Raw genomic sequence first — 12,838 nt, forward strand, 5'->3', positions numbered from 1 at the left:
GTTCGAGGAAATCCTTTTTCTTTGGCAAAAGGCACAAAAAATACCTCGTAGTTTTCATAAAAATACAAATCAACTCTTTTATTTTTTTTAAGTACAATTAAGTTTTTTTTATTTTCAAATAGAACAAATAACTCCTTTCGTCCAACACCATTAGAAACACTCATTTGTTCGATTTTAAAACAATGAGCGTTTAATTGTAAAAGTACGAAGGTTTAATTGTGCTTAAAAAAAAGTAAAAGAGCTGATATGTGCTTTTGAGAAAAATTGAGGGTTTTTTTGTACTTTTTACCTTTTTCTTCTTATTTAAACATAATTTAAAAAATTTAAATATATATATATTCGAGAAAATAGAGATTTTCACCTTTTTTATTTACGACTAGAAATACAACAAATATTTGAAAAATATATTATAGGAAAGTTTGACTTTCTAACAGTACTACCGATGTAAATTTATTTACAAAATAATTTATTAAAAAACGCTTTTTAATACAAAAATTGATTTATCGATATAAAAATATAATTTTTTGATATAAAAATATGAAATTTCTAATTTTGTATATATGTAGTATACATTTAGTATATACTCTAATTAATATATTATTTTAAAAAGTGATTCATATAAAAATATAAATTTAATTTTTTAATTCATAGATTTGAAATGCAATCAGTAAATAATTTATTTATAATATTGATTCAAAAAGCGATTAATGTGTGTGTGTGTGTGTGTGTGTGTGTGTATATATATATATATATATATATAATTTTTCAGTTTTGTATATATTACATTTGAAATGATTTATTCAAAAAGTATATTGTTTGTGCTATAATTTTACTAAACATTTTATGGAACACATTGTATTCTAAGTATTTTAAAATTTTAAAAATCTAATTACTTCAATTTTGATTTTTTTATATTTGTTTTTCTTTAATTATTGTTATTTATCAAAATTGTCTTCAACATATAATTTATTGTTATTCAATTTTTTCTTTTTTTCTCTTACAAACACCAATAATTTTCTCTTTAGAAGTAGATTTTGAGATTTAAAAAAACTTATTTCTTAAATCAACCATAATTAAAAAAATAGAAATAGGAAAAAATAAATAAATTGAAACTCTTATTAAACTATTTAAAAGGGAATCTAAACCTTGATATGAAGATGAGATAAAAGAAGAAGATGATGAAATATGTCTCAAACCTTACTAGTTTGTTGTGTACATGCATTACACGTGGTTTATATAATTTATATTTATCATGATTTATATTTAAGATTATAGAAATTAATTTTTTAATCTTATATATCTAATGATTTATATTTGAGATTGTTGTATGTGCTTTTCTATTTTTTCCTTTAGTGTCATTTATATTTAATATTATTTAAATATGGATTTGAAAAATTACCGTGTCTATAAGCAGGGGGGCGTGGCCAAGAAGCAGCCCTGGATGTAGTTCATGCTGGACTCTGATCTCTAAATGGCTATGGATCTGTAAAGTATAAAATGTATTAGTTGCATATAATTTTTTTAGATCTATTTCTTGCAATCTCCAAAGTTATGTATTTGTGAATTTATTTGTTGCTGATCTACTTTTATTTTAGGTGTAATACCATAGTTAATTAATGTAGTGATTGGTAATATGACCCGTTATTATATTATTTATAATAATAAATATAAAAAAGTAAAATATATATTTTATGTGATTAATCATTTATAAATAAATTTTTTTATTAATAAATAAATATTTATAATTTATTAATTAATAATTTATTATTTATATTGGAGATTGTTGAGCATGATTTTTTAATTATATATTTATCGTAATTTATATTTGATATTATTGCACGTGATATTTGCTTTTATATTTATCATGATTTGTAGGTGATATTATTTAAATGTAAAATTGAAAAAATAAAAATTAAATCAATAATATAAATAAGCTAAAACATATAGAAAGACTTGATATTATTCACAGATTACTATGTTTTATATTTGATTAGGATTACGAAGGACATTTAAGTGGTTGATTAGAATAACGGAATATTTTTAATAGTTAAAATTGAGGGCTATATAGAGAATTTTTTGTCCATGTAGGTAAGTGTAAGTGTTAGCGGTTGATTAAAATTATTAAAGATTTTTAATAGTTAAAATTTGTAAATTATGGAGAGATATTTTGGTCCATAAGTGGAAGTGTTCCCTTCTCATATACATTTTTATATAATTATGGAGATGATTATTTTTTACTTCTTCCATGTCTGTATGATGCGTCTGACCGTGATACGACAATTGTTATCTTTTTATTAGAAGGATAAAAGATATTAAGAAAAAAAAAGATAGTGATTGAAAAAATATTAAAGAGTTAGCATTTTTGAAAAGGTCTACCGTATTTTTTTATTTTTTTTAATTTTCTCAAAAAACAAATATTATAGATCAGAGTAAATATTAATCAAACAACAAACATTATGGAAGATAGAGTGAAATTTGCTATATTACATAGATAAAAGAGCGAATAATTCTCAGGTCTCTCAATTATACTATAATTTACAGTTTAATACTATTTGTTTAAAAATCCTATTTAATGGTCCTTGACTTTCAATTTTGTAAACTATTAGACCCCTCTGTTAATTTTGGAACTCATTTTCAAACGATTTGGTACCTCATTTACAATTTCTTTAACAATTTGGTCTTTCGCTTTTAATTTTGTTAAATGATTTGTTACCTCACTTTCAAACGATTTGGTACCTTACTTTCAATTCCGGTAACCATTGGATACCCAAGTTAACAAAAAGGCCTAATAATTAACAAAATTAGGACGGATATCAAACTATTAATTATGATATATGTGAGGGGACTCATAATAAGTTGCTCTAAATAAAACATTAAATATGGAGAAGCAAAACAGAATGGTCTTTAATCTTGCCTGAAAATAAGTGATTACATTTCCAAGAATACATAAATTTCATTAATAACAAATCACAATGTGTGATTGTGAGTCTCCTTGAATTTTACTTTCTAGCAATATCAAGGACCGAAAAGATAAAAACAAAATGAAAAACAAAAAGAATACAAGAATACATATATAATCGGCACTATAACTGTTATTGTATAGCTATATTCTCCTCTTGGCCTCTATGGAATTCGATGAATTTGCAGGTGAAGGTATTGAACTTTACTGATGTATTGGCTTCTACTCAATACCATATGGAAGATTAACGGGGTATTTCGGCTTGATCATCATCTTGAGCTTTGATTAGAAGAGTACCAGAGCTTTTTCTGGCAAACCAAAATCTTCTCCTTGTCAATGCCATATTCGGTATCTTCTTTTCGGCAGGACCACCTCATCCCTTTGGCCACGGTAGCAATGGCGTCTATAAAATAGGTTGATTCGCGTATGAGTACGTAGCCACTAGGCCGGACAATCCGATCCATCTCTAATAGCACATACTTCATATCACATCTGCTCAAGTACAAACAATTGTCAGAACAAAACCACCTTTTACAAATAACAAAAGGCCGCATAACATAATAAGAAAACATTTGCTGCAGAAAGAAAGCACGGACCAATTTCTTTGCTTTGAGAAATAAAAGAAGCAAATACTTGACTAATAATAGCACATAACGCTTAACAAATGCAGCATGTTTCCAAATTATAACAGCGAACATGCCAACCAGCATAATGCATCGTTGGGAATTAAAATAAGATTCTACTTCAGCAAAAATAAAAACAATGAAACTGGGGTTCAACAAGTTAACAAATTGCATGTGTTGATCGAAAGAATTCAGGCTCACCCTCAAGCCGAGGCAAAGGGTTACTGAGGGTCTTGAGATGTCATGTGCCATTATTTAATAACGGTCATGGTTTAACTATTTGCTATTTTTTTTAAGGGTTTAGGTTGAAGAAAATTGGAGCACAATTTTTAAAAAAATAATCGAAAATGGAGCATTATTTAGGACGTCTTTTAACGTGTGGGTCCTCAAAAGACTAAAAGGTGAAGTAGATGTAACATTTTTTTTTGAAAGAAAGTAGATGTAACATAAGTTAAAGAGATGTCTCATTTAGGCCTCTAATAATAAACAACAAATACCAAACACATTTATGAAACAGAGACTTGAAACAAACTAAGTGCCATATCTTACCGGTGGCTCTCAGCAGTAAATAGGCCATCAAGGTGAAGTAGATCATATGTTCGAGGATATGTTGAGAATGCTTCACACCTACCAAACAGCAAAAACAATTAATGAATAATTCCCTAATAAATGACATGGAACATGGTCACACCTACCAAACAGAAAAACATTTAATGAAAAATTCCTTAACAAATGGCATGGACCATGGAAAAATATTGAAACATAAACTTCAACTTAAGCATATTATAAGATTACCAATCATGGTAAGCTCCGATGAGGCCTCTATCAAAAACCAGAGCAAGTGTATTGGCAGCATATGAAGAGACCACGTTCATGACCCACAGAGGATCATCAATCACAGCTGCAGCAAAGCCTCCATAAACTGTATTCATGTCCATCACATTTCTTATCTTATCCGTGCCAAGTGCAGGAAGCAGCTTTTTATAGTGCTTTGCACGCACCTTCCACTTGCTGTCATCATGCTTGAAAGTACTAGCACTTCCACCATGAAGATCTGAAATGCGCTCAGGTGCAACATGCAATCGTTCTGGCCATTTTGGGATGGATACCAGATCTGACTTCTTGTGTTTTGGGCTGGGAACAACAACACAGGGACGAAGTGGAGTGTACCAAGCAGAATCTGGTTCAAAGCTGTCATCGCATTTTGGTGGATAGGCATCAGGATTTGCAAGCTTGCTATAGCAATTACCATCTGCAGATTTCTGCCATACAGCAATATCATCCTTCTTATTATACAATTTAAAGCACATTGCAGTTAGAAGTTCTTCCAACTTTTCATAATCTGATTTCTGATCTTCTACTGTAGTGTTCCACCCTCTCCAACGATTTTCATAGTTGACTGGAGGACCAGATAGCACCCAGAAGCCACCAGGACGAAGTATACGGTTTATTTCTAGGAGATAAATACCACCTGAGCAAATAATTGTTTCCCATGATCAATCAGCAAGAGTAAAAATAAAGATGATTATTGAGGCTAGAGAAATAGGGAAGATAACACAAACGAAAATTAAATTAAATAAAAATAGTGCGTTAGCTCATCAATGACATCTGAAAGAAGGTGAAAAAATAGACCTCAGTCAATCAAGATGATTATAATTAAAAGTAGAAGTACATCAAGATCATATAATAAGAAAATAATCCAGGTCTAAATATTCAAAGCATCTATCATTCATACGAAAGAAAATTATCTGCCAATGTGAGTTTCAGATAACCAATACAGACACCTCCACTCAAAACTGAGAGTAAGCATCATGCAACAGTTTCTATTGGCTAAATTTTTCCAAATTCTCATTCAAAATGCAATAGTAAACCATTTAAAATGTCAACTACATTCAGAGAGAATCAATTACCGTATTCAGTCCATGGAATAAGGCATCTTGAGCAATGCGCCATATCAAATGAACTTGAGGGGAATGGAAGGCGTTGAGTAGAAATAATGCCTAGAATTGCAGGAATTCCACGTTCCAACGCGAATTGAACCTGAGCCTCATGATTATCTCTTGGGGCGAGAGAAAGAGTAAGAATCCCCCTGTCTAATAGATCACCGCCCCAGCTTGCAACCTATAAATAAGCGCAATCATAAAGAGATGAGCGATAGAAATCAAGCAAGAAACATGCAAATAACGGTCAAGAAGTATTTGAAAACTTAACATAGACAACAATAGGAATCGTACAACTTCAGAAACTAGGAGAGGTCAAGAGATGGTGAAACTCACCCCGCAACCAGTATCAATAGCAGTGCGAATGGTTCCATCTTTCATCTCTGGGATCAAATCCTCCATCAAGTCAACATAGGCACCCACTCCTCTAGGAAACATAGTACCCCCACCAGGAAACAAGAATTTGTCGCCTTCTTTTCTCAGCCAGTTCTGGTTAGATTTCTGCTTGTTAATCCAATCATACGGTACATTTCTGAAACCAGATCCACAAATTTATCAAATAAGCAACGCTAAAACCCTGGGAATGCGTTAATAAATCGTTTATGTATAAGAGAGTTAAAGTAAGAAACAGTTATGATACCTGTACCAACATTCATCCCTACTCTTTGGCCACTTGATTGGTGACTTATACCCATCAGGGGGTGGGACTAAGCACTCCTTCCTTTCGAAAACAGGAGGGCAGTGACGTTCCATAAATTTAAGGCGCTGAACACCGTATTTTTTCCATTTCTGCAGAACGACACACACATCAGCAGATAGAAACTTCACAGTCCACCTCACATTATAAAAAAATAAAAACATACGGTTGGATCAGTGCAGGGAGTGTAGTCTTGATAGGATGCGCTGCACTCGGGGAACGCGGTGGATTTAGTCTGGAGAGGAGCAACGGCGGGGTCTTTGGGGGACGAGACAGAGTTTGTAACAACATCATTGGTCTGAGCTAAGTTTCTGTCGGAACAGAAGATCCCGCCGAGATAGAACGAAAAACCACACAATACAACCATCATAATGGCCATGGAAACAACCTTGGACCTCTTATCAGGTAGGGAAATGGGTTTTCCATCTTTATGCTTCATGATTCTTCGGGAATCGAAACCAACCAATTACCTGCAAATGTAATGAATCAACACACAAAAAGTATGACAAACAGACATGTAAAAGCTATGTTAGACATTAAAACCACAGAAGAATCAATTCAATTGTAAGAAACCTGAAATATGTGAAAATGTCGAATCAAATGAATTGCAAGAAACGAGATTGATAGTGGGAAAAGGAGTGAAATGAAAAGGAAAAGTTAAGAAAGGAAAATAAAGATCTGATGGGAAGGAAGTAATACCGACATGGGGTTTGTGTATCCATGTTACTTTACATATTTTTATGTATAAACTTCACATGATAATGGGACCCTAAATCCACCGTAACAAATTATGATAAAAAGCAAGAAAATTGTCGCTATCTTTTATTGGGTTGAATCATTTTCTTTTACTTTCTATGCTAATTAAGTGTCCATGCATCAGCGCAAATCAAGGAGAGAAAATGAAAGCAATGAAGCAGCTGGAGAAAGCCAAGAAGAGAGTGTAACAATGGCTAAATATAGAAAATGTAAACAAGGGCAGATCTGGATGATAAAAATTAGAGATCTGAGTAAAAGAAACGTACCTAAGATTAGTGAAAGCAAAGAAGAAATGAAATGGAGAAGATAGAAGAAGATTTATGTATCACTCGTTTATTCTGAGAGTTATGAGCTAACAAATTTATAGAAAAAGACAAGACACAGAGAGATTAAATCCAAAACCTTCACTCCCCGTCGCCTTGTGATGTGCTAAGCTGTCTTCTCTTCTTCCCTGTCTTTTTCTATTTCTATATTTTCTTTTTACTTGCCGCTGGATCTTTCTTATTGGTTTCACCAGGTAAAAAGGTTAGAATAATAGAATGATTCGCGTCATTACATATAACTAAGTAATTAACCACTTTTTAAAGGGAAAAGATTTGTTTATGCCCCTGATGTTTATCCCAAGGTTTAAATTTATCCTTAAATCAAATGCTGATTTAAATTATTTTTTAATAAAAACTGAAAGTTTATTAGAATTTTTACACGCCGTAATTCCAGTGAGTTCATCTGAGTAAAAATTGAGAGACTTTTTTTCAAAAAATCTTTATGTTCTGTACCTACCAAAGGAGCCACAGTCCGCCTGCAAACGAAGAGCTGATGCTCCTCGTCTTCATCCTCGGAGAGGATGAGTTCGGAATTGGTTCATCCTTAGAGAGGATGAACTCGAACAGTGGTTGTTCATCCAAAGAGGATGAAAGGTGTTAAGTTCAGTGTTCGGCTGAAGTTAGTGGCCGAAGTAGGTGGTAATCAGATAGAGAGAAAAGGTGGCGATGGACGAGTGTGAGAGTGCGGTGGTGGCAGGACTAAAATTAAATTATTTTGATTAATTAGGGTTTCAATCAGATTATAATTATAGATTAAATTACAATAATTATGATTAATTAAGTTAATTAGAGACTAAATTAAAATTAATTATGATATTTTGTACCAATTTTTGTTCCGATGAAGTCACCGGAGTTACGGAGTATAAATATTTTAATAGAAGTCCTTCAATTTTAATTGAAAAAATAATTAAAATTAGTGTTTAATTTAAAGAAAAATTGGGAACTTGAGGTAAACATTAGGAGTATAAACAAATATGTGCTTAGATGTACCAGTGTAGACACCTATTTTTCGGACAGGTAAAAAGTGATAAGGAACTGAAGCTTCCAATGATGATTTCCAGAGAAATCTGTCCGGGTGACGAACTTTTGATTTACTTGCTGGAATCTAAGCAGGCGTAATCTGTGCACAGTTGCAAACTTGGAGGATTAAAACGCAATTAGGCGTGAATAGCCCATAAAAATCCAAAGAGATTGTAATCTAAGTCTAAAAATTGGACTAATTTCCATATCTTAGAAGTTTATGGGCCAATTTGCAAGTTTTACGGACTGGAATTGACCCTGACCAAACCCATAGGACCTTAGTAGCCTTTTTAACACTTTTTAGGTACCAAAATAGACTTTTAGCACCTTTTTACTTAGCTAGCAAGTCAAAATCCTAAAATTAAAAGGAAATATTAAATAAATAGAGTTTAATGCTAATCTTAACACCTAATGAATTATCACTTAACAGTTTAAACCCTAGAAGACTATAATCAAACCCTAGATCACCCCTAACCACTATAAAAAGAGCCTTAAGCCAGCCTGGTTAAAGGTGGCACACAAACCCTAAAAATTGACCAGTAGAATTCGGCCACCACACACACACACTAAATTCAGTCCTAAAAACACTAAACACGTGTTGATACTCCAAGAACACAAGCGCTACACAGATTCGAAGCTGGATTCCGCATCCACTTTGCCAGTAAACGAGCCAATGACTCAGAACGATACTTCTGAGGACCCTCATTAATTCCTTTGATTTTGCCATAAATATTGCATATATGATTGTCATAATTGCTGTACTTATGTTTATGTTGCATGTTTAGATTATTTGCTAATTTTGCCATTAAATAGCTTTAATCAATCAATTCGATGCTTTAATAATCACCCTAAAATTCGATGAAAAAGCATGTTAATCGCTGTAATTAGCTGTTTTTAATGCTCATAACTAGAAAACAGTGGATTAAATACCTTAGCATGCATGTTCTAGGTGTTTTTGAGTGATTTTTGCTATGAACACACCCTAAAAATAGTTGCTGCCCAGAAAAATAAATTCGTTTAGATGAGCTTAAAACACTTCGATTATGTGCTTTTTCGATTTCTTGTTCGATTTTATGATGTTAATTTTAACTACTTTAGCATGAAAAACGGAGTTAAAACGAGTGAGAACGAAGTAAAACAAAACGACCCAGAAACTGCCGACGAACCGCCGCCGCCATAATAGACCGGCGGCGCCGCCACTATGAACCAGCGCCATGTTCTTCCTCTCCCAGCTTCCAGATTTGCTTCCCAGATCTTCCAGACTTCGATTCGAACTTCAAAACGTGTTTCCGGGGCGATCCGGACTCCAAATCAGGCCCAGTTTGAACCCAGACGTAGAGAATTTAGTGTAGAATCGTATTTTGTAATGTAACGGGCCAGACCCGATGTAAAACGGACTCAGAAGTATAAATATGTAACACATTATACAACCGGGCCCACGAGCCCGAGGCCCAGCAAACCAGCAACTTCCAGAGCCGATTCCGGGCTAACCCGAACTCGGAAACAACTACGGATTGAACCAGTAGAACCAGATCGAAGAGACGCACAACTCCCGTGATCTGACCGAAAGCCAATTCTGACCAGACCAATGGTCAAAACCCACACGAGTGCCAGGCACTCAAAGTCAACGAGGTTTAAAAGTATCTCTAACCTTGTATGTATATCCAACTGCCCCTGAGCATGCTAGTGCTGTTTACTGCTTTCCAAAAGCATTCAAATCCAATAATGAACCGGTTAAAGGACTAATCACCTAAATTTGGCCCATTAATGCAATTTCAGCCCATCACTTAGACATCGTAGGACTAATACAAAAATGTAGTAACGGTTGTATAGGTTTTTCAAGACTCACCTAATAAAATCAATCAATCACACTTATACATCCAGTTTTAGGCTTTGTGCATGTAAAATATCCAGACCAGCCAGACTTATGTTACTTGTTAGAAACATCTAAGGTTAGATGTATGCTTAGGAGTACCTGCTACTTGCCTCAAATGCCAGTCCAGATCGAGTCATATGCGCGTCAAACGTGTCTACTACTTTCATCACTGTTTATTTACAGCTTTCATATCCTGTGAATTGCATATACTGTTGAGATGAGATATAAAATGAATATGTCCAGAAAATAAAGTCGGTAACAGATAAGCCAAGCACAAGAGTCTCGGGGAGGTCCACGAACCCTAGTCTTTGGTCTGATGCACGATAGTCTTACCAGAGGTGAGTAAGGCTATCCAGCCGGTCAAAAGGCATTTCCTAGTTGAACTAGGTGGCGACTCCATTTTTCAAACCATTTCCAGATCGAGAAGTCAGCAATAAGCCTTGGGCGAGCGGCCCCCGAACCCCGCTCCGCTCACAACCAGCCATGTCATCACCCAGTGTAATACCCCAAATATTTTAAGGTAATTAAATCATGCCACGTGTCGCGAATTCCAATAAATTAAATCAGGATGGATTTAATTTAATAGTATCAGGAATTTAGAGTAAATTTTATTAAGCGTATTAGCGGGATTTGAGGATAAGGTTAGAAAATTAATATAAAATAAAATATAAATCCCGCAATGGAAATTATTTCGCCAAAGTCCGCGAAATGTTTTATAGTATTTGTAGTAAAAGTTTCGGGTCAATCAGAGACCTTTTAAAATTTGGACGCGGATGCGTTTTGGGGCTAAATTGCAATTTTTGAAAAGTTCAAGGACTAAAGTGTAAATTAGCCAACTAAGCCTTGAAAATTGCAATTTAAGGATTATTGATGGAAAATAATAATTTTAGACTCGTATTATTTATTTGGATATAAATAATACGTATGTAATTGAATTAAAGTAAATAGTTAATCGTTAAGTTAAAATAGAAAGTTTAAAAGAGAAATGGTTTAAGTTAAAGAAGTGAAGGGTGAAAGTGGCAAATTTGCCAAAATATATAAACCTTTCCTTATGAATAAGGAAAGAAAGAAAGGAACAGATTGTTCCAGAGAAGAGAAGGAGCGAAGGAAACGGCGATCACTTCGATCCGTCGTTGTTTCGCCGTTTCTCGTCCAAATCGCACGTTCTTTATGTCGAATTGTTCAGAATTCGATTCTCTAACTACTGCGAGCATCAAATCAAGGTAAGTTGATGGATTAATGATTTGAAATTAGAATTTTAAGAGGTTTTATCGTTTTAACGATTTTGGATTCGAATTCGACATTTTAAACTTGAATATTGTATCTTTGAAGATATTAAGCATTGCAGAATCGATTTGGAGTGATTAGCATGTCGGAAATGGCCCGGGGAGGGAACCCCGGGGCTGCACATCGTGGAGCCAACAGGCTGCACGAACGTGCAGCACAACAACTGCACGATCGTGGTACTGCACGAACGTGTAGTACATTGCTGCACGAACGTGCAGTCCTTTGCCAACAAGGATTTTCAATATGGGCTTTTCTGGGCCCAGACGCGATGCGGAAACTTGATTTCGGACAATTTCAAGTCGCGTAATCAATCATGATTCGATTGAATTTCAAAACGTAAACTAGGACGTTTAATAATGAAATATGATTAAGAGATTATCAAAGTTAAGAGTCGTATTTGGGATACGATCGTGCTAACCTAAGTTTATAACTTAGGGGTGTAGTATTAAGTTTACGTTTATGAATTAAACGTACGAGTAATTTGAATAGGAAACGGATGTATCGACGAGCTGGAATAGATACAAGACCATATGACGCACGGAACCTACGCGATGAATTGACGATAATGCAGTTTTGGGATAGCGAGTTCTGTGAGTGGCATTTTACTTTCGCATATTATTTATAAAAGTTATTTTCATATATTATGATTTTATACATCGCATTTATATGATTTGATTACTTGAATGATTATATTGAGCTGAAACTCTAGTATGAGATCCGAAGAAACTAGCTACCTATTGGGTGTCAATAGGCTGTGTGATCACCAATATCGAGTCAGTCTAGTGTGTTTGCATATGATACATGATTGATATACACATGAATGATATGATTATGATTATGAACACGAATTTCGAAGTTGGATAATGAATTCGATATGAGTGAGCACTCGGTTACGGTGTAACCTGGAGTCCCCGTATCTAGTGAGTTGGACTCACACTTTGGGATTAAGAGATTGGTCGCGATCGACGCGGTAGAGTGTAAACACTCCCGGGTCGGACCATTTGGATCAGTATGAATTGAATATTCATAAGTTGTGTCACATTTTAGGATACTAGTTTCGAATGGATCAAGTACTTGCTTATATGTATTTTCATATTATTATTTGATTTTGTGATGTTACGTTTTTACAGTACCGTTAGTAACTTGCAAGCTCACTCAGTATTTTCCAAAATACTAACTCCCTCACAGTGTTTTCTTTCAGGTGATCGGAGTCGGATCAGACAGACCATCTCTTTTGTGTCAGCAGCCTTTTGGCTTACACAAAGTACGAGTTTTTATAGAGCTGCAGTAGTCAGTAGGTGTCAGTATAAAGTTTATGATTTAATTTCAAACAGTATTTTATATAGTAAACTCTGAT

The 12,838-nt window shown here is 34.1% G+C and overlaps 1 protein-coding gene across 3 annotated transcripts; it reads right to left on the reverse strand.

Annotated features, from left to right (window-relative positions):
* Positions 1-2,880: 2,880 nt before the first annotated feature.
* LOC126663977 (probable methyltransferase PMT20) lies at positions 2,881-7,464 on the reverse strand. Of its 3 annotated transcripts, none has more exons than XM_050356464.2 (8): positions 7,378-7,464; positions 6,386-6,689; positions 6,163-6,311; positions 5,859-6,054; positions 5,493-5,703; positions 4,378-5,053; positions 4,132-4,209; positions 2,881-3,451 (listed from the first exon to the last, which is right to left on the reverse strand). In XM_050356464.2, exons 2-8 carry the CDS (start codon positions 6,656-6,658, stop codon positions 3,229-3,231), a joined length of 1,806 nt encoding a protein of 601 aa, XP_050212421.1. In that variant the 5' UTR covers positions 6,659-6,689; positions 7,378-7,464; the 3' UTR covers positions 2,881-3,228. The 3 variants fall into 3 exon arrangements, with proteins under 3 accessions (XP_050212421.1, XP_050212419.1, XP_050212420.1); XM_050356462.2 differs by having other exon boundaries at positions 7,242-7,453; XM_050356463.2 differs by lacking the exon at positions 7,378-7,464 and adding an exon at positions 6,793-6,912.
* Positions 7,465-12,838: the final 5,374 nt, after the last annotated feature.

This window comes from Mercurialis annua, linkage group LG1-X (assembly GCF_937616625.2).
Source record: "Mercurialis annua linkage group LG1-X, ddMerAnnu1.2, whole genome shotgun sequence".
NCBI classification, from domain to species: Eukaryota; Viridiplantae; Streptophyta; class Magnoliopsida; order Malpighiales; family Euphorbiaceae; genus Mercurialis; species Mercurialis annua.

Coding starts and splice junctions, on each gene's coding strand:
- LOC126663977 (XM_050356464.2), bottom strand. CDS start 6,658: ATGAAGCATAAAGATGGAAAACCCATTTCCCTACCTGATAAGAGGTCC. Junction 5,704..5,858: donor CTATTGATACTGGTTGCGGG/GTGAGTTTCACC, acceptor GCTTATTTATAG/GTTGCAAGCTGGGGCGGTGA. Junction 4,210..4,377: donor ATCGGAGCTTACCATGATTG/GTAATCTTATAA, acceptor GCTGTTTGGTAG/GTGTGAAGCATTCTCAACAT.